Source organism: Sycon ciliatum, chromosome 13 (assembly GCF_964019385.1).
Source record: "Sycon ciliatum chromosome 13, ocSycCili1.1, whole genome shotgun sequence".
NCBI lineage: Eukaryota > Metazoa > Porifera > Calcarea > Leucosolenida > Sycettidae > Sycon > Sycon ciliatum.
In genome coordinates this window covers 17,287,548-17,310,349 of record NC_088655.1, presented here as the reverse complement: position 1 = coordinate 17,310,349, position 22,802 = coordinate 17,287,548, and the positions used below count along the sequence as shown (strand labels likewise).

General features: G+C 46.9%; 1 protein-coding gene across 1 annotated transcript; it reads right to left on the bottom strand.

Annotated features, from left to right (window-relative positions):
- Window positions 1–462: 462 nt before the first annotated feature.
- Window positions 463–22,430, bottom strand: LOC135829226 (uncharacterized; the record flags this gene model as incomplete). The annotated part of the gene is made up of 17 exons (XM_065341631.1): window positions 22,082–22,430; window positions 21,569–21,730; window positions 20,338–21,018; window positions 17,009–17,191; window positions 16,451–16,573; window positions 16,047–16,229; window positions 15,616–15,738; window positions 14,644–14,826; window positions 14,204–14,326; window positions 4,883–5,050; window positions 3,847–4,530; window positions 3,233–3,430; window positions 2,635–2,757; window positions 2,173–2,349; window positions 1,736–1,891; window positions 1,256–1,393; window positions 463–623 (listed from the first exon to the last, which is right to left on the bottom strand). Coding segments are annotated over exons 1-17 (3,651 nt in total), but the record flags the coding sequence as incomplete, so codon positions are not given.
- Window positions 22,431–22,802: the final 372 nt, after the last annotated feature.

Genomic DNA, 22,802 nt, shown 5'->3' with positions numbered 1-22,802 from the left:
GTATCTAGGAAAATAACACCTGCCTTTAGAATAACATGGTTTGGATTTTACTTTCTGACATACAACCAAAAACTGTCTTATAAAATTGTCCTGCTATTTTTTGTTACAATACAAATAAAAGCAATACAATATAAACATCTATATTCGACGAACGCGTATTCACATATTCGACCTGATACTAGCCACTCAATCTTTTGGTCAATCTCCCTTACTCCCTCTCTCTCTTTATCACACTTGCTGACTCTTTGCCATGTTACAGGACTTACCATGCACACTCAGGAAAGTAACTGACATGACTGGTTCATTGCTGACTGAATTGCTGGCCATGCACTTATACAGGCCAGCATGGCATGGCTGCACGTTGTCTATCACAAGCGTCACTGTATCACCATCAAGAACATATTTGTCATCCCAGTCGCCTTGCTCAGCCCAATCACTGCTAACTGTCCTGAAAGCCATGCAGTCCTTGGATGCTGCCAAAGCATTACACCGGCCATCTTGCCCGATATGGCACCAGCGTGCAACAGGACGTGGTCGTCCTTGGATGGTGCAGGGTATTGACAATGTTGAGCCGATCAGAGTGCTTGTCCTCAACGAGATTTTAGGCTTGATAAAGGCAGCGACTAAGCCGAGAACATTGAAAAGAGAGGTAGGTCAGGAATGAGGTAAATCACAATCCTAGAAGAAGGTGATGTGATTCGAGGTCATGCTCATATAAGCTATAACTTGAGAGCAGTGATGTTACTGCACAATGAATATGCAGAAGCATGTTTGGTTGGCTGTTCACACATTCCACCTCTTGACTTCCATTCTTTTGACCATTTTATTACATGTACAAGTATGAACCCAGCCTCTTGTACGAGCACAATATACACAAGCGCAACCTCGACAGAAAGAAGATGAGGTAAAATGGCTGTGAACACAGTCTAATACCGAGGCAGCTATAAATGACTGTGAAAAAACAGTCTGATCCTGAGGGAGCTAAACTACCTGCGAAAACTACTTTTGACCTCTGTACCTAACATGTCATAAGCCATAATGTACTCAGGACGACACCATAACTGACTTTGGATACGTGTGAGTGAGGGCGTGTCACACTCCCTAGGTTCTCATATATAGGGAGCGAATGATTTAGATAATCTGACCTCAGAAGGCAAGAAGGAGCAATGCATGCAAGATCTTGTCTCGAGGGTTCTAGTCACTATTTTAGAACTACACACACACGACCACAGCTTCAGCCTGCGTCTAGTCTCACCTTGAATATCTAGAAATGTTGATGCCTTGCTTGAGCCCAGGTTCGGGTCAATAATCTCCTTGTTTGCAGCCATACATGTAATGTTGCCGTGATCATCCCAGTGACTCACTGATAGTATTGTCAGCGTGTGTGGAACTCCTGCACATGGAAAACATACGTGGGTGTGAAACTCAGTGACCTAACATGCGAGTAGATTCATTCTATTCTAAGTGGGTGGGTGGCACTGCTCGTTGTGCATGGAGCGCTATTCGAGCAACATTTCCTTGCCGTGTTTTATTTTACAAGATAATGTATCGTTCTCCGGTCAAATATGGGCTTGGCACAAATATAAACTGTTCACTGAAACAATGTGATTTCCATGATTTCAGTTTTCAAAAGAAAACAATCTGCAATTCAAAGTCAATGCATTGAGAAATCAACACAGTGTAATAGCAATTTCAAATCTTCCGCAAAGCATGCGCCAATCTATAATAGACTTACTGTTTATTCGATAGGTTCTACTTGGACTGATGGTGCGGTCATGGCTGTCATGCCAGGTAACAGCAATGAGTCCATCTCCAGACACATTGCATGGAATCGTCACTGCGCTGCCCTCCATGATGGTTAGTTTCTCGGGCACTTCGGCTTGTGGTGACTCTGTATCAGGGCCACAGTAAACGAGCAATATTTACCATCTCTCTCAATTTACACATCCACAATAATAATTTGTTGAGTTCCTCGAGATACTTTGTCACTTTGCACCCTGTTAGGAAAGTTATTTGGTGATCAGCATCACTCAGTGCTATCTTCCGAAGACAAGCTTCTTCAGAGCAAATTTCCTATAGTGTTTAATCTTCACAGCTACTAAAAGAATTGAACACAAGTAACACTATCAATGGGCATTGACACCAGGAAGGAAACAGGTCACAGGAACTCACTTATGCAGTGGCCGAGTTTGTCAGAGTACTGGGCGTCCAATGTGCACTTCGTTCTTGTGGTGCCCACCGATGCATATCCCTGGAAGCAAAGCAGAGTGACTGTCTGGCCAACGGGAACTTGGCTATCTGGTCTGAGCTGACCATTCCGGGTTAAGGAAAGCATAGAGCATAGTCTTGCTGCAGATGTGATATAAGAACGCAAACAAAAAAAGTGCTACATGTACTCACAACGAGACAAACATTCTTGACAACCAGCATACATGACCAAACAACTTGGCCAGAAGAATGATTACATGTACTAGCAACTGCAATGGAATCTCAATAACATGATCAGTGTAACGATTCGGCCATTCAATGTTACAACGGGAAATTTTAAATGGACTCATTTTTTTATCTTTCCTACTCCTGCTACCCCCACCCCCAACTATGCCACCCACTGATCGTTGCTCTGTAAAGACTTACCATTACAAATTGTGCCATTTCCGGAGAATCCTGCACTACACTGGCAAATATAGCTGCCCACTGTGTTGCTGCATGCCGCGTTCGCATCGCAATCATGTGAGCGTAGCTGGCACTCATCCGTATCTGTGTGTCAACCAAAAGATCAAAACATGACACTTCGCGTGAGACTCAGCTGGACTGTATTCCATAACTGATGCAATTTCTACGCCATGGAGTACAGCATGGACAGCATGAACAGCTAGGAAAATAATAGGTATACCCTGTAGAAAGCAAAGCATGATCATTATGAAAAGTACCAATGCAGCCCGTGTACAGCAGTCCACAGATCTGAATCCACATCCGTCATCATGTCGAAATGAGCAAGCACATCCAACTGGACATATACAGTAGAACTTTGCACTTTGCTAGCACAAAGCATCTCTGCATTTGGTCCCTGTTACACTTTCATTTCTCCTGGGGAAATTTTCTTTTCCTCTTTTCAAGTGGACAATCAACCATCACATGTAGCAGAGCTCAATACAGACAGAAACGGAAAGGTTAGCATTACATCGCTGCCCTGTATGCTAAATGTTCTATTACAATTATCATACAAACTTACCTTTGCAGGTTAATGTCTGTCCACTCCATGTTCCTTGTGCTCCACACGTTCTCTGTGTGTCGCCCTGGTCCACCGCATAACCCGCTCTGCAGCTAGTAACTATGACATCATCTTCCTCGTATGCAGCCGTTCCTGCCTTGAACTGGCGGTTCTTCAGTGCCGAATTCTGGGATAAGAATGGCTCATTGCAAGCTGCTCCTGAAGTGACACAAGTTGTACATGGAAGGCACAGTTATCTGGGTAATCAGTAACCAAAATCAACAATAACTTGCCAACTTGTCGCAGAGCAGCTGTGTGCAGTTGCATAATCGGTAGCTTTTGCCTCGAATATATTGTCACATTTGAAAAGTTCCTCCAGCACCACCTCCGCTTTGCTGTCACATGTCTTCGCTGTGACGCATCATTATACACAAATACACCGCATGAAAGATTATTCAGCAAAATAGGACATGAACACCGGTCACTTCTCAGTACTCACTTCCAGGGCTACGGCACATTTTCGCATGTGAACACCATTGTGCCTGGCCTGGTATTTCAGTGGAATTTGAAATGTTTTTCTTCAAAACCTTTGCAATATTCTGCAGAAATATTGATAAGGGACATTCAAGGCGTACCTTTGTAGAGACGAAGCAGGACACTATAGTTGGCCTGTCCACTGTGCCAGGAGGTAAAGTTCTCAAAACTATCCATTGAAGCAGACCTGCCTGCTGCATTATCCCTCACGCAGATAGTCAGACTGACATTACGGCTGCTTTGGAGACGCGCATGAATTCCAGTCGCATTTGCAGTCAGCATAATACTGAACATGTCGTTCTGACTTAGGCTGAACATAGCGGAGATACTTGCGTCAGATACCGCGCAGATCCTGAACGATGATACACCTGTGGCAGGCTCGGAAACGTTGATGTGAAATGTTGTCACATTTATCACAGCGCCATTGCTCCTTAACCTCATTGTAAGTGGCTGTACGTCAGCCATAGTCATCACGGGTGAAGCACGCCAAAGTACAGCTAGTTCGTGGACACAGTAACTGGGAAAGATCACCATTACCTGATAGGGGATGATAGGACTGAGAAATTGACCAGCACCTGTCACCGAGGTGATCACGGCTTCATTTGAGGAATTGCTACTGTTCCAATCAAGTGCAAGATCAGTCACCGGCATACCATTGTATAACCCTATAATTGTAGGTACCCACTTCGGATATGCAGAACTGTTTGCTAATTTCACTAGCACTGCTCCTCTTGCGGAGTTTTCGGTCACGTAAACATTGCTCACCGATGACGGATAACAGGGTTCTGAGGTCACACAAGGCATATAAAACGAACCGAAAGGCTGGATGATGACTGAATTTTAAGGGAGCTTTTCCTATTCTCGATTAACTTGTTGTGTATCAACGATTGGAGAAAAAGACCACCTAGCATTCTAGGGCGGTCTTCTTGGGCTGCTCATTTGATGCTTCATCACATATCTTTATGAGAAAGCAAGATTGTTCGTAAACCAGTCTCTCACGAATATTTATGCTCATGAATATGTACGCTTGTATATACAGACTAGCATGTATGCATACGATCCCAAACAAGTTACATACAACCATGCACGGCATTGCGCAATGCAGACAACATGCAACTATCGTGTTGTAAAGCTTACTGAGACACTGAGGAACTGAGGCATTGTAGGTACCATGGCCAGTGCAGTACAGCATTGTATAGCCAGTGGCAATGTAGCCCTTGAAGCATACAACTTTAACCATTTGCCCATTGGTTATCGGAAAGAAGCTGTACTTTCCATTGATGATGGTAGGCTGTGGGCAAGCAACTGCAGAGAAAAACCAAAAGCGCAATGATTAGGTGCTTAGATAGTGACTGGAAAGCTAAGTTAGCCTTTTCAAGAGTCACAGGGTCAATATATTGATGACTATATCATTCAATGTGATCATATGCATTGTTTGTGCATCATCCTCAAGCATTTCCCATCCCACTTGATCCGCGAAATTACAACATTCCTACATTTTCACTAGTTTGTAGTTTCACTACATTTCCGTATAATAATGTCCTGAGTCCATTGCTTATCCCGAGTGAGCACCAACACAAGCAATAATGACTTGGTGACAGGCATAAAGTGAATCTTTTTGCGTTTCGCATGCGGATGCAGTTTTTGGCGCTCTGCCCAAACGTGAGATTTTGACTCTTTTCGTAGTTCGGTGAGCCTTTGGCTCCCGTGGACCCACGGAAACGAAGATTAATGCTGAGATAGACCTCGCCCTGCTGGGCTTTGACAGGCTGAGAGAGCTGGGACGGCAACAGGGCATTGTTGGATGCGATGGCCTCGCAAGACCGGAACTGGTCTGTGCGCTGCGGGACGCTGGAATTGGATCTCACTGGACCTGTAGTAGTAAGTCGCAGTCTGACACTCTAACTAGCCTAGTAGACCAGGTCACTTGCCTCACCAAGGAGCTATCCTTGATAACATCAATGAAGGCCGAAATACTTACATTGAAGGCAGATTTGGCCGATCTACGTGCATTGTCTGTACCCCATGACAATTTGCAGAGCTACCACCCTGCTGGAGCTCTTTTGAAACCAACCTTGCCTGCTGTCACCGTACAACCCCAGAACCTACGCACATCACCAAATGCAACCCAGATTGAAACCAGGCCCGCCAAAAAACGGCACCTATCATCCTCCAGCACTGTACAGCACCACCGTATAGGCTGGGCACCAGGGACCAAATAAGGCACACGACACACGTAATGAGACCACCGTTCCCTCGACACGAGTCACATCGTACTACGAGAATCGCCCAAAGCCCTCGGAACAGCTGTCAGGAGGGTCCCGCACGAAGTGTTGCGCACTATATTTGGGCAACGTAAAGAGTGGATGCTCCTCTGACTCGATTGCCAAGTGGTGTACAAGACGAGAAATACAAGTGATCAAGTGTTCAGTCTCCGAAACCAAGTACTTTGGAGTGGCATTCGCCCACGTCGTCATTCCAGCGGAACGCAAGGAAGCAGCCCTCGGTCCAGATTTCTGGCCTCCAGAGGTCACTGCAAGAGAATGGCGCTTTAAGCAGGACAGGATCACCTTTGACCACGCTTCAAATCCGTAAACATGTCTACTCTAAATCCACTCGCACCACCCTTCACCCCCAGATCACATCCTTCATCCTTCTCAGTGCTCTCACTTAACTGCCGCTCCATAGTAAATAAGTTAGCTGAGCTTAGTCAAGTCTGTGAGCAGTATTCTCCAGACATAATCTGCCTATGTGAAACGTGGCTGACAGCTGCCATAGACGTCTCAATTCCAGGCTACACGTCATACCGCCTGGACCGCCCACCCACGACCAGCTCTGATAACCTGCCAGCAAGAGGCTATGGCGGTGTTGCTACTCTTGTAGCTGACAGATCGTTCATGTCCATCAAGCGCCGCTTCGACCTTGAGCGCTGTGGACTGGAGGCGGTTTGGCTCGAATTGCGGCCAGTGATCCTTCCCTCACTCCCCCTCATCATCTGCTCTGTTTACAGACCCCCTGGAGACAGCATCTCCCAAGTCCAGGCATTTAGTGACCTCCTAGAGGACTGTCTGTCTACTATTAGCCTTCCCAATTCGGCGATTGTACTTGCAGGAGACTTGAATGCTCGCCACTCTGACTGGTCTCCTAGTGACACCACGAATCGTGCTGGAAGGGAGTTCCGTAACCTCTTCTCTTGTTTTGGCCTTGAGCAAATGGTGACATTCCCCACACACTTTACCCCCCACGGCTCAACATCGTGTATTGACGTTGTACTCACGGATCATCCTCACCTACTACTCTCTGTTACATCTGTTGCTCCTCTTGGTGCATCTGACCACGCACAGATCCTCAGTCCTTTCCTACTGCCTACTGATGCTGTTTACCGTGAGGAACCTGCTGCAAGCGGACATCCCGCTGCTGCACCCCAAAGCCACTTCAGCAATGTTCCTGCAAAGCCGGAATATGACTTTAAATCCGTGCCATCTTCCGTCTGGGATAGTGTGAATGCAGAGCTCTCTGATATTGACTGGAGCTGGCACCTGCGTGCCAGCAACGTCGATGATGCGCTTTCACACTTTTCTTCCATTCTCAACAGTGCCCTTGAGAAGCACCTCTGGCCATTCGGAAAGCAGCCGTATTCTCACCGCTGCCCACGGCCCAGTCAGCCACCCTGGGTTGATGCCCATCTCCGCACAGCAATCAAGTGGAAATATGATCTCTATAGCATTTTTAGGAAGTACCCAACACAACAAAACAAACAAGCATACCAACAGCAGCGAAATATAGTGAAAACCCTGACGCGGACAAAGTACAGAGCTTATATCCGCTCAATGAAAACTACTTTGCAGGGTAGACACCGTCCATCGCTTCACCAGTTTGTGAGACAAGCAAGAATTCGAAACGTATCACGGTAAATTCCGTCACTCACAACAGGGACTCAGCAGGCGGCTGACCCTTTGGCCAAAGCTACGGCATTAAACGCCCAGTTTGCCTCTGTGACTCGGCCAGATGACCCGTTGCTCTCTATTCCCCCTATTCTCACCCCCTCGGAGCCCTCAGCTTGTTTCACGTCCGTCATCACCACAACTGCCACTGTCCGGCGTCATCTGAAGAAGCTTCCAACGTGCAAGGCGTCTGGTCCTGACGCCATCCCCAACCGGGTCCTCAAGGCCCTGGCACCATCCATAGCATTCCCTTTGTGCCATATTTTCAACATGTCATTTACCACGGGCATATTCCCTTCCGCATGGAAAACAGCGAAAGTCATACCTGTATTCAAGAAAGGTTCCCACCACGAACCTGCAAACTACCGCCCTATCTCTCTTCTTCCCTGCGTGTCCAAAGTATGTGAACGCATCTTTTATGACCACTTATACAGACATGTTTCGCCGTTTCTGAGTCCCGCACAATCTGGGTTTCGTAAAGGCGACTCCACCTCTCTTCAACTGACCCGCATCGTGCAGCAGGTGTGCCAGCATAGGGATAACAGAGCGCTTGCTGGCATTTGCTTCTTTGACTTGGCCAAGGCTTTTGATACCGTCTGGCATCGAGGACTTTTGGCAAAGCTCGAGCATGCATTCAGGGTACGCAAACAGCCACTCTCCTGGCTGAAATCTTATCTCTCTGGGCGTTATCAGTACGTAACTGTGCTTGGCACATCCTCGGCTGCAGAGCCAGTATTGTCGGGCGTTCCTCAAGGATCAATTCTTGGTCCCCTACTATTTATAATTTACGTAAACGACTTACCTGCAGTCTTCCCTGGAACGTCTCTGTTTGATGACGACACGACCCTTCTCACCTCATCAGCTTCCCTCACTGGCCTGAAAAACAACTTGCGTGCTGGCATTCAGGAAGTTCTTTCCTGGATGTCGTCCTGGAGGTTGTCCCCAAATCTATCAAAAACAAAGATCATGCTCTTCCCGCCCCAGCCGGAGTTCACAACCCTCATCCATGCCAACTTTCCAAATCCAATTGACATAGTGTCTTCTCACAAACACCTTGGCATTGTGATTGACTCTGCACTCTCTTGGGTACCTCACATCGAATATATCTGTAAAAAATCAAGTAAATCCTTAGGAATTCTCTCCCCCCACTGCTCCTACCTCCCACTTTCTTGCAAGCTTCTTTTTTATTTCGCCTACCTTCGCCCAATATTTCATTATGCAGATACGTCTTGGGTTGGGTTATCCTCTTCCGCTGCTGCAAAGCTTGAAATACATCACAAGAAAATCCTTAAAATTCTCCTCCGTCAACCCCGCATGCTCTCATCATCCGCCCTTTATAAAATCGCTCACACAACCCCGTTATCACATGGACGCAGTGCACACCTGGCTTCTCTTGTCCATTCTATTAAGCTTGAGTTGTGCCCACCTCATCTCATGTGTTTTAATTGGTTCTCTTCTCTAAGAACTAGAAACTCACTCTTACTCCCTAAGTGTAACTCATCCACTCTTTTGCGCTCCCTTCTCTTTATTGCTTATTCTGTTTGGCTCACTCTACCCAGAGAAGTTAAGGACCTGACCTCACTCCGCCTGTTTAAGATCCGTGCCGCCCCTTATTTACTACGACATGCATAGCTCATTATTTTTTTTTTTTTTTTTTTTTTTTTACTATGTTCACATTCCCAGCTCGAAAATAATAAAGAAAGACAATTATACTGAGACGAACGTGACAACTATTGAGCAGGGGCTGCACCGAGACGCAGCAGTGATGGTGGGGCATTGATGGCTCTGCCGACCTGAGGTCTCGGCATCACGGCCAAAAACACGCACCAAAAACAAAAGATAGAGCTGTACGAGTCAGCAAAATGAAAAGAAAGGAAGGGTTAACATCAGCGAGTGTGCGGGAGAAACTGTGAGACTATTAACAAATTACAAGGGCTGTTACTGAGAGGAGCATCATCATGGCTGATCATGGCGAGTCGGTTTTCTGAGCCAGTTGTGGTGCATAGATAGGGATAGAGGAGAACGACGAGAGCATCATCATAGCGAGTCGACCGCCCAGAGCCAGTTTGTGCTTCGCAGATGGCGATAAACATTAGTTTTGAATGCTTGCATTCCCTTGCTGTGGGGAGGCTGGGACAGAAGAGCGGCGGGGAGGGAGTTCCAGTCACTAATACTGCAGTGTGGGAACGAGCGCTTTAATGCCAGCGGGACAGATGCAAGCAGCTGGTGTTGGAGCTGGTGGTCATGGCCAATGACGCTACCATGCTCGCTGCGAGTTCTGGGGCTGGATGAGGGGAAATAGCGCGGTGGCAAAACAGAGAGCAGCTGCGGAGGGCCAGGCAGGTAATGCAGCTTGTATAGGCAGGCAAGCGAGGCAACAGTACGACGGATGGCCAGGCTAGGTAATAGTGCACCTGGACCGATGATTCGCAGAGCACAGCGTTGGATATGATCCAGGCGTTGCAGGTAGCTGGGCGGAGCACCTATCCAGATGAGGGGGGCATACTCCATAACTGGTCGAACAAATGCCTTGTATACTGTGGTGCGGCCGGCTGGAGAGAGAATGTGCGCTGCACGGCGCAGGAAGCCCAGGCGTTGTTTGGCTCGAGTGGCAACCTTCCGGAGATGAGTGCTGAATGACAGCTTCGAGTCAAAGGTCACTCCAAGTAAAGAGAGAGCCTTCTCCTCAAGGACAGGAGTGCCGCCGAAGACAATGCGAGGCAAATTGATGGGGGTTCTGCGGAGAGTGGCGGTCATGGCTTGGGACTTCGACGGTTCGAAGGAGATGCGCCATCTGCGGCCCCACTGATGCAAGCGATCAACAGAAGTCTGGAGGCTCAATGCTGCGTCGGCTGGGGAGGTGTCGAGGGATATCAGGCTGTACAAGGTAGTATCGTCGGCGTACGCCTCTAGGTGGGCTCCGGGTGACAGGGTCTCTGAGGCGTCGTTCACGTAAATCAGGAAGAGTGTAGGGCCGAGTATGCTCCCTTGGGGAACTCCTGCTGATATGGTATACAGCGATGAGGTTTGGCCGCCCACCAAGCATTGAATGGACCGTCCACCTAGGTAGGAAGAGAGCCAGGTATGCAGGGGGCCGCCAATGCCAAGATGGCGGACTTTGTGGAGGAGGCCAGCATGGGACACACGGTCGAATGCTCCGGCAATATCCACGGCTAGAATACGTGCTGCACCGCCTCGGCCGACGGCTGTGATCCAGGCGTGGTGTAGAGCCTGTAGCGCATCTGAGGTCCCGAGGCGGCGACGAAACCCGAACTGGTGGGGTGTCAGGAGTTTGTAACGCTCAAGGTGATTCATGAGCTGACGATTGATAACGCTCTCCATGATCTTAGAGATTATGCTCAGCAGTGAAACTGGACGATAATTCCTTAGGGCGGATCGTGAAGATCGCTTGTGGATTGGAACCACGCTGGCAGTCTTCCACATTTGTGGCTGGACTCCGTGCTGGAAGCAAAGAGCAAAGAGCTGACACAGTGGCTTGGCAAGTTCTCTGGCGCATTCCTTCAAGACACGAGCGGAAATACCGTCGGGTCCAGTCGCCTTTGAGGCATCCAGGCGAGCTAAAAGCCGGTGGACTGCATCCGGGCGAAAGTGGACTGTCGTTAGTGCAGGTGCATCAGCGAATGCCGTGTCCGGTAAGTCCATCGTGGTAAGGTCGCGGCCTTGCACACTGCACTTGCGGGAAAAGAAACGTGCGAAAGCCTCCGATTTCTCATAGCTTGTGGCCCTCTCGCAACCTTCACTATCAACCAGCAGGGGAATGTCAGTGTTCCGACCCTCGCCACAAGCGCACTTTAGCTTCGTCCACCATTCCTTCTCCTTCAGGGACCCATTCGACAAGCTATGTCTGAGGCTGTTCTCTTTGGAAACTCTAGATCTAGCAAGGACTGCGATAGCATTGTTTACAGAACGGGTAAACTCATGTTTCAGTGCAAAATCGTGAGGGTGCTTCCTCCAAGTGCGCCAGCGTTTGTCCTTCTCCTTCGTGGCGGCTGCACACTCAGGTGTCCACCATTTCGGATCTGTTGACTTCACTGTCAGTGTCTTGGACGGAACGAACTGGGAAACGGCGTTCATGATTGTGGCAGTAACGTGCTCACACGAAGTTTCTGGGTTGGCAGTAATGACGGTTGACCAATCAACCTGGCGGAAAAAGGATCGGAGGCGGTTCCAGTCTGCCTTTTCATAGCGCCAGACAGTTCGTTGCACCGCCGCTTCATGGGTAGGAAGAACACCTGTGAAGTCCGAAAGAATTACAGCGTGGTCAGATCGACCAGTAGGGGACATTATCTGCGTGGTCACTGGAGAGTTGAACGTGGACATCACCAGGTCGAGTGTGTTATCCCCGCGAGTAGGACTCTGAACGTGCTGCGTGAGAAAGTGGGCTGTGCATGTGTCTTCGAGGGCTTCCCCCGCAGGTGTGGTCTTCGAGCTATGGAGCCAATTGCGGTTATGCACGTTAAAATCACCGGCGAGTATGAGGTTGGCACCAAGTGCACGAGCAGAGGGAAGGATGTCATCGAGATGGTTAATGAGCGTAAGGTCACTGGGCCCCGTCGAACCTGGCCTGTAAGCAGCGCCCAAGACTATCTTTTGTCCAGGGGACAATTGAATGGATAGCCAAATGAGTTCGTGATGTGGAGAAAATAACTCATCAATTACCATGGCTGGGAGTGTAGATCTGATCCATACGGCCACTCCGCCACCGCGTGCTGTTCGATCCAGCCGGAAGGTGGTGTAGCCAGGGAATGTGGAGTCGGATGGTGGAACGGTTTCAGAGGAAAACTTTGTTTCCGTCACTACTGCTATGTCGGGATTATGTTGGTGCAGTGTGTGCTGGAACTCAGCTAGCTTGTTTCCTAAGCTAAATGCATTGGTGCAAAGGAGTCTGAGTGAACATTTAACGGTATTGTGATGAATGACAGAACTAGGCATGGGTGTAAAAATGAAAGGTAAATGTGTATTAAAGCGGTAAGTTTCTGAAGTGACTTACTACAGGACTTGTTGGCCACTCTCAGGAGATTTTCGTTTCCGTTTTTTCCGTTGCTTGGATCCAGTGGTGGTGGCACTCTGGTCCCGATCAGGTGTGACGCTATGGCGTGAACGCTTGGATCGGTTGACTTCCCACCCGCCAGAATCAGGATCATCGTCGCTGTGGCCTCCCAGCTGTGGGCCTAGAGCTGTACATGCATCGCTGTCTGCCTTCTTGGCCTCTCTGTCGGAGTCGCAGGGCAAGTTAGACAGCTGCTGGTTTTCTGGCTTGGATAAGCTTTCGTTGTCGACCAATGATTCAGTATCAGCAGAAAGAGGCAGCTCTTCAGACTCAGAGGAGCTGGAGTCGCTCTTGTCAGCTGCTGGGAGATCCTGCTTAGACTTGGATGTTGGGCATTGTGATTGGGCTTTACTTTGCTGCTCTGTCTGGGGTGGGTTTGCAACCACATCAGACAGGAGTCGACGTGTGCGTTCAGTGTCTGTACATGTAGGTGACGTTGAGTGCCGTGACTGCTGTGTACTACCGGTACTGGCAGTGGTACTGCGGGCCTCAGGGCAGTCCTTGGCAAGGTGCTCTGGCTTGCTGCAAATCCGACACGTGGGCTTTTGGCCACTATAATGTACGCGGAAAGTGCCTTTCCCGTCTCTAGATTTCACGTACGAAGGTACGGCTTTATTCGACCCCAATACAAAGGTTGCAAAACGGACTCCGGTTGCAATAACAACGTTGTCCCGTACCTTAAGTTTACCGTGGCGGATGGCGCCCTGCACGGTACCGTATGGAGCAAGTGCGGCTGTAATGGCGCCATCCGATACCCACACAGGAACATCGTGAATGTGCAACTGAACATGAGTGTTTTCTGTCAAGGATTTTGGAAGGATATGTTGTCCATTGATATGGAAACCATTCTTCACGACTAACTGGGCAAGCTGGATATCTGTGAACGTTAATCTGCATTGGCCTACCGAACTGACCTGGATAGATAGGATGAGCTCAGCTCCTATTCCGTGTTGCTCGAGGCAGCTCACGTACTCGGCGAGTTTCAAATCCTTTGGAGCTGGAAATATCACAGTTCGGGCCATCAGGTCCCTGGCGCTTACTTTCCGCCATGGGTCGACTTCAGCTGGTTCCCGAGATGTATCAGTGGTCTCCATGATCCCGGAACGGGCATATGAGGGGCTAAAACGCCCAACCACGAGATTTTTTTCAGAGCTAAAAAAAGCTTTACCACACGTCACTGAGACAAAAAAGTAGGGGGGGTTATCCACATGTCCTTTGCGTCTCTGTGTTTTTCACTGTTTTTATTTGACATTATCTTTCTTTACGGAGTTGTTGTTGCTGTTCGTTTTGCTACTCTTTCTTTTTCCCTCCCCTTCTTTCTATTTATCGCCGTGGTTGGCAATCACCCACTCTCGTAATATTGGCCGGTGTTTCCGCCGAGTCTTGAGATGTTGCAATAAAAAAATAAAAAATAAAAAAATAAACTATTCTCAGCGTACTCACCTTCACAAAAGCTTCCATTGCCGGCAAAACCCGCATTGCATTGACACACATGGCTGCCGGCTGTGTTGTGGCATGTAGCATTTGCGTGACAAATGTTAAAGTCAAGTTGACATTCGTTCACATCTAAAAACAGAGCCAGGAACAGTGGTTAGTGATAGCGAAGAACTTTTCGTTTGAGTGTGCTCATTTTGAGATGCCAAAATAATACATCACAAGCCTTTCAAATTGGTTCAAACAAAAGTGACAATTTTTGAAGGGCTGCCTGCACAATTGGAATCAGAGAATCAATGTTGGAGAACAGAGGTTTGGGCTGAGCTATCGAGTCTGTGTGAGCAAGTGCTCTTGCACGATATGCTGATAATCTTTTGAAAAGGTCTCTCTGTCCCAGCTGATTGGGTTCTAAGGCAAGATGCAATGTATCTCTTTACTGAATTGCTTACCTAAGCAGATTGGTACTGTTGCACTCAATGATCCATTCTCCAGGCAGGAAACTGCAGTGATGTTGTTGGACTGTAGGAACCCACTAGCGCAGGTGACATTCAGCCATTCTCCAACACTCAAAGCAGTGTTGTTGGTGTTGAATGACCCGTTCTGCGGAGCCTCTGGAACTATACATTCAGTAGCTATGGAAGTGGAATGGGCATACCATACAAAAACAAAAATTGATAAGAACTCAGCTCATGGTGAATTCCAACACATAATTATGGGCAGCACAGTTACCCAACTACCCGTGCACACCACTAATTAAAATACAGGCGTGCAAACCATACTCATTTCCCTTGCCTTTTCGCCATTGCCATTCCAATCAATACAACACATATCCCCAGTTATGAGTGTTCATTATTTGGATTGCAATAAATTCTGTTTTCCACACTAATAAGACACACACACAAATGTGTTTTGTCAGGAGTCTAAATACCAGTTTCTTTTCGACTCTCTCATACACACCGTAACAACGACAATAGAACTGCAGGGTCGCAGCAACAGCTGCTCCAAGAACAATCTTCAGATCAGCATGCACCTTCATGTGCATACTGCAACTCCGCACTGTGCAGCCAGTGCGTACCGCACTCTCAGCACAGTCCGTGAACTCTGGACTGTGCACTCGCGTTTCGAAAAGAACAGAATTTCTTGTTTTCTTCGTTGCTCTCATCCAACAAGAAATGAGGCATATCTTGCCTATACTATCTTCCCTGCAAAATCGTTTAATGTGATGGTACATTAATACCATTGTTTGTGCACTATACTCAGGAACTAATCATCACACTTGATCCACGTAATTGACACATGCCTGAACCTCCAAATAATGTCTAACGTCCATCGCTGGGTCAATCAGAATACGAGTGAGCCACAGAAGAGAAGCATGTAAAAATGGCTTAGTGGCGTTCACAAAATAATCCCAGCACACCTACCTTCACAAAAGCTTCCATTGCCGGAAAAACCAGCATTGCATTGACACACATGGCTGCCGGCTGTGTTGTGGCATGTAGCGTTTGCATGACAAATGTTAAAGTCAAGTTGACATTCGTTCACATCTAAAAACAGAGCCAGTAACAGCGGTTAGTGATAGCGAAGAACTTTTCGTTTGAGTGTGCGCATTTTCAGATGCCAAAATACATCACAAACCTTTCAAATTGGTTCAAACAAAAGTAACATTGTACGGCTGCCTGCACAATTGGAATCAGAGAATCAATGTTGTAGAACAGAGGTGTGGGTTGGGCTATCGAGTCTGTGTGAGCAAGTGCTCTTGCACGATATGCTGATAATCTTTTGAAAAGGTTTCTCTGTCCCAGCTGATTGGGTTCTAAGGCAAGATGCAATCTCTCTCTTTACTGAAGCTAACCTAAGCAGATTGGTACGATGGCACTCAATGAGCCATTCGCCAGGCAGAAAACTGCAGTGTTGTTGTTGGACTGTAGGAACCCACTAGCACAGGTGACACTAAGCCATTCTCCAACACTCAAGGCAGTGTTGTTGGTGTTGAATGACCCGTTCTGCGGAGCCTCTGGAACTATACATTCAGTGGCTACAGAAGTGGAATGAGCACACCATACAATACCAAGAACAAAGATTGAGATGAAATTATCCCATGATGAATTCCAACACATAATTATGGACATATGGCACTATTGGTGGCATGCAGAATAATTGCTCAAATTACAGGTGTGCAAGCCAAGTGAGCACCAGAAGAGAAGCATTACCGGTAATGGCTCACTGACAGGCATAAAATAATCCTAGCATACATACCTTCACAAAAGCTTCCATTGCCAGCAAAACCAGCATTGCATTGACACACATGGCTGCCTGCTGTGTTGTAGCATGTAGCGTTTGCATGACAAATGTTAAATACAAGTTGACATTCGTTCACATCTACAAACAGAGCCAGGAACAGCGGTAAACACTTTGGTGATAGCAGAGAACTTTCCGTGTGAGTCTGTGCAAATTGAGATCTTAAAATATATTACAAGCCAATGCCTTTCAAATTGGTTAAAAACAAAATTGACATTGTATGGCTCCCTCCACAATTGGACTCAGATAATCAATGTTGGAGAGCAGAGGTATGGGCTGGGCTATCGAGTCTGTGTGAGCAAGTGCTGTTGCAGGTTAAGCTGATAACATTTTGAAATGGTCGCTCTGTCTCAGTTGATACGGTTCTAAGGCAAGATGCAATGCATCAGAATAGCTTTAGGCCATGATGCAGTCTTTCACGACTGTTGTTACTCATTACTGTTTTCTGATAATCGCTTAGTGCATGAGACTCGCAGTAAAGACACCTTTTTTAATCCTCTTATTTTTGAAGCTTACCTAAGCAGATTGGTACGGTGGCACTCAATGAGCCATTCGCCAGGCAAGAAACTGCAGTGTTGTTGTTGGATTGCAGGAACCCACCAGCACAGGTGACACTAAGCCATTCTCCAACACTCAAGGCAGTGTTGTTGGTGTTGAATGACCCGTTCTTCGGAGCCTCTGGAACTATACATTCCGTGGCTACAGAAGTGAAATGGGCGTACCATACAATGCCAAAAACAAAATTTGAGACGAACTGAGCTCAGGACGAATTCCAACACATATGGGCAAATGTCAGTATTTGTTTCATGCAGAATAATTGCTCAAAATACAGGCGTGCAAGCCCTACTTATTTCCTCTGCCTTTTCACCATTGCCATTCTAATCATTACAACACATCTCCGAAGTTATGAGTGTCCATTACTTGGTGTACAATCGATTCTGCTTTCCACAAAATGTAAGTTTTTATGTAGAGGTCTTCCTGCGCACAAGGCACCATGGAAGAGGCCTCCATAGTGGTTCTCGATAATGTCAACTTGTACCCCATGCTCTGGACAGCCAAATCTGTACTTATGACGCAGTCGCTCCATATCCGTGGGAAGATACCTGACAGAACATAAGATAGGGTCCTCAAATGTGGTATTTCAGACGCCTTAGTAATAATGAGGGTGGTACTTTCATGCAGGTTGGCCGAGTGGAGGGTTCAATGGACTTCTCATATACCGCCCTCTGGATGGCAGTCGAGAGTCGGTCAATTGAGATTTCGAGTCGGCAGGAAAAGCGCGAGCTCTCACGCAGGAAGCAACACACAAATCCTTGAGTAACAATAGTCCCTAAACTAAAGCATGACTGACTACTAGAGTAATAAATAACAATATGGCACCCAGCCTTTATTACACAATCAGCCTGCATAGTGCACTGTAATCAGTCACAAAAACGTTTTTCCTTTTCTTTTAGTCTGGAACTGCCTCTTCTACACGCACAACTCAAAAACATTTCATTGAAAACCGGTACGTTCGGAATGTTCGCCTTCCACGTGAAAAAAAGTAAATAAAAACAATTATAGGAAATGCACCAAAACCTGCAATCTCTCGAAACAGCGCACCAGCTTTTGCCTGACTACTTCGAGTTTAAACGACAAACACAGTGCATGGACGTAACTGCATGATATGGAGGAAGTGCGCCGTGCATCGAGACCCTAGAAAGGAGACCACAGTTGCATTCATTTGGAAAAGCGATCATGTCAGCTTTTCAATTATTCTGTTTTTTTAGAAAGCTGCCATAAATCCGTTTTTATTGCTATAATCTTGCTTGTAGACTCACAGGTGCGTATTTTGTATCCAGGTGTATTTTTACTGAGCCCAGTGCGACTGCATTCAGCATTATGTCATGTTCTTGACTTGATTATTTTTCTATAGCCAGGCTGGTGAACAGGCGACTCAAAGATTGCAAGGACAACCCACTGATATAGAGTTTATGCGATGCTAAACAATGGGAGCCACACACTCGTACTGTGTATAAAAAATAATCACCGACTTGCCAGTTTGAGTACTCTGGCAAGGTGCTTTCGGGTCTGGTTTTATTTTGGCTTTGGAAATTATATTTTTCATTGCTACCCGGTTCGGCCTCATTATCTCTGTGCTGCGCTGATGAGTCCAAAAAGGACGAAACGGTTCTGTCCGCCGATTGAGTAATTATGTATATAATAACACATGGTACGGAGGGCATTATGGCTGATTTATGCCCTAGTGCGTAGCCCGAGGTCGTGCACCGTAGCCCAAGGGCCTTAGGCCCGCAGGCTAAGGTGCACGACTGAGGGCTACGCACTAGGGCATACAATCAGCCATAATGCACGACGCACCATGTGTTTATTATAGTTCCTACATGCCACGTGCCTAGTTGTAGACAAATAAGGTAAACATGGTCAAGGGAGGAAAAATTCCGCTGGACCAAAAAATTAATAAAAATAAAAATAAATAAATTTGTACCCCAAAAAAATTCAAGGGAGGAGGAAGGTTCCAATCAGCTGTCATATGAATGAAGGGTCGAACAAGATCGGAAGGAGCTTTCTCCGTGGAATGATAGAACGTTTTGTGTCAGATTTACTTGCAGTTCCAGGAATATGCCTTTGCATTTTGGTTTAAGTGTTGCCTATTGGGCGCTACGGAAGTTAGCTGATTCGCTGCTGCTTTGGAGTTAACGTGCGACGCAAACATCCTTGACCATGTGGCACTAGTAATTAGACTAGGTTTGAGAGTACATTGAAAGGGTTCTTTTCCGGAACAATGATACTTTTTCACATACATCTGAGATGTGTTCGCATTGCTTTCAGTTTACTTGAGGTCCATATGTACACTCGACATGTAGCTAGGTACATTTGAAGTACATGTACATGTAGATGTAACTGGACACCATCCGCACCATGTCTCCCTAACTAACGTATCACTTGAAATGTCACAATAATGTCGCGCTTTTACCACCTTTGCGCGCTATGCCACCTGCTTTTTCGCGCTTCACTCACTTTGCGCTCTTTTTTAGCCACCTGCCTGGGTATACATTTGGATCCAGATGATTTACAGGTTATCAGTTGTGTGAGGATTGCCTTAGCTTTGCTATGTGCATGAAACGCAGCGTTACAACAATGACCTAGTCGGCTGTCTCTGTTCTCTTCTGCCTTTGTGTAGATGTAACTGTATATTTTGTAGGAGTTCGAAATACAATCTGATCTATTCCAGATAGGTAACTTTGTGATGCATGTTCACCTGTCGACTTGTTCGTCTCAATTGGCTTGAATTTAGTAATGCATAGTAATGACATTCTGTGTGCTATTGTCACGTTGTTATAAATTACTTCTCCTATGTCGACTTTGCTAGTAAAATATAATTGTTTTGGACTTTGCACGTAAGTAGTTTCGTTTTGGGTGGTGTGTGCGAGTGCATGTGGTGTCCTTAGGAATGGTCCCATGTGTTCTATGTGCGCTGGAGTACTGCATATGTATGTACCAGGTCACTGCCCAAAAAGGCATTGGTGCATATTTTTCAGTGCACCAGCGTACGTAGTACGCCTGGGGTCATTCCTAATGGGCATGGGTACGCCGTACCCGTGCATTATGGTCTGATAATGCCCAGGTACGGTGGTGCTCTGATTGGCCAAATGCTAGGAACGACCTGACAACGGGCACCTGACATGTATGAAAATAATAATATTAGAGTCATAAACGGTTCCGCTGGGTCACGTGGCGTACCTTGCGCCCGTAAGTGGCTCCCCTGACACACCAACATGACATTAGTGCATAGACATACCTTCTTTAGATGTATGCAATGAAAGCAGCAAGCAGTATTTCCTTACCTCTACGTAGCCCAACTGTGACATTGATCTCAGCATAGGCATTATGCCAGGCTGTGTATGTGTCGATACCGCCTGGGGAGCTGGAACTTCCGTTAGCGTTGTCCGTGGCACACAGAGTGAGAGTGATGTTCAGACTGGATGGTATCACAGCTGCCAAACCAGACGTGTTCGCAGTCAAAACAAACTCCATGCCGTGGCGCCTGCGTACGCGGAACACCGCAGCAAGACTTGCGTTGGAAGCACGACACACGGAGAACACTGTCAGGTCACTCGCTGGCTGAGATACTGTGACGAACAACGTTGACACATTAACATCTCCCCCGTCACCGCCGTTAATCTGCAGTATGGCAGACCTGTTTTTGATGTTTATGTCCGGTACATTTCGTAGCAGTACATTCACCTTGAAGACACACACTTTGTAGGACACCATCACGTTTTGGATCGTGTTGGGTGTCAGAAATTTACTCGCATCCGCCACAGCCGCCACCAAATGCCCGGGGTTGGATGTAAATTGCACGTAGCCTGAAATACTAAACTTCAGCTCATCAATCTTAGACGGATAATCGTGTACTGTCCAGATGGATCTAAGCGCTGTTAGTGCAGTTGGCAGAGTCAGTAGCAAGGTTCCTGCTGGTGCGTGTTCAGCCAGGTAAACGTTGTTCTCTACTGGGTTGCATTGATCTGAAACAGAACAAAAGGAAGAAGATTCGTCGCTATTGCTGTACATGTCACATGATGTGTAAGGTTTGATATCTGTACTTAAAAAGGAGGTAATAATTTGTTGGCAAAATGTTATCAAAACATAGAATTGTATAAATCATGTTGAAGCCTTCTTCAGTAAAAATTCAGAGAGACTTTTGGTGGGTTGCAGCCAATGGCTCTAAGCAAGAAAAATAATGTACCTCAACTATGAAAGGGCTCCGTTCGTGTTCTTTCTTTGCACCAAGAGGATTCAATTTTTCGCGATATGGCCAAGTGATGGTGTCAGTTTTGTAGCGATAACACGTACTTTGTCTCATAATTTTGAATGGTCTCTGCTGAAATGCCAGATAGATGCACCATAGTTCGGTTGATAGAGCATCGCTTGGCTCAAGCGATGGTCCTTGTATCGAGTCCTGGTGGTGACAGTCGATTTTTTCTTCAGTTTTTTTTCCATTTCCATTCCCTCAACTAGGGAATAATTATTATCTCACAATAGTCATATTTAAGTCCGTGTGCAGTGCATTCTTACCCAAGCATACAGGAGAGGGTGCATCGTATCGTCCGTTGCTCTGGCACGTCAGGTAGGGACTCCTGTCGGGCAGACGTGGCGAGGCGCAGTGAAACACCACTCTTTGTCCCGGTGTCACGGGACTGCTGCCTCCGCTCTGCGTAGAAATTCTGGGACACGTCACTGAAGGAACATACAGAACGGTCCTCAATCTGTACAGTAAAATATTCTTCAAGACATTTTAGAGCCTAAAGTTGCGTTCACAGGACATGAAATTCACACTCACAGTTACAAACATTGCAAAGCTAACACAGCGCTAATACTTAGTTTTCAGATAAGATTTCAAAACTTCAGCTTGAGAAAACACGACTCAAGTAAACGTGAAGAAAGTTGTGGAATATTCCCGCGGACAGGACGATTTGTGCTATTTCTCGCCTTGTCCGGCACCATGCATTTATTAGTCCGAAGGAACACTGGATATCGTGTTTTTTTTATCTATGACGTGCCGGTAGCATGGATCATTAGAGTTCTCACCTTGCACGCCCAGAGACGTGCGTGTGCACCCAGCCACGACTAGCCAGATCAGGAGAAAACCAGCGAATGTCATGTTGCTGAACATGCACCACACTCCGCCAGCCAGTACTATGTTTCCTCGTGGAGGTTCACCAACGCTCAGAGACTTAGCAGCCCACTCACGCGTTCAGCAGCATACCTGGTATGATCAGACTGGATTGAGACACAATACAGTTTGCTCAGGGTAGCGATTCTGAAACAGTGAAATGTTTCCAAGACGCGTAAAGCTTCATAAAGGGAAATTCAATTAGGTTTCCAGCAAAGGTATAGCGCTTGACGGCCATACTGATCGATACTTGTGTTCCAGTAGCGGGTCGTGTAGGAAACAGACAGAGCCAGTAACATTATGATCTCTCATCACTCGGCCCGCGCAGCTCCATCCATGGTGAATTTACGTTACATGTGCAGTGGTGGCAATTGAAATCCAGGCTAATCCGTTCAATATACACTGTAAGCCTGCGACCCGATTGCGACCTCCACCTGGACGGAAGACCAGGTGTATGGCCATCCACATTGCAAGAAAAGATCAGTCCGGAGTTACCATTTCACTTGCCACAGCTCCACCTTTTGATCATAGACCCCGCAGACCCCGCACGTACATACTAAAGGAAAGTGTCACTTGCCTCTCGATGAGATGGCTCAAATCCGTCACTTGATGACATTCTCTCATGGCTTTGGTGCA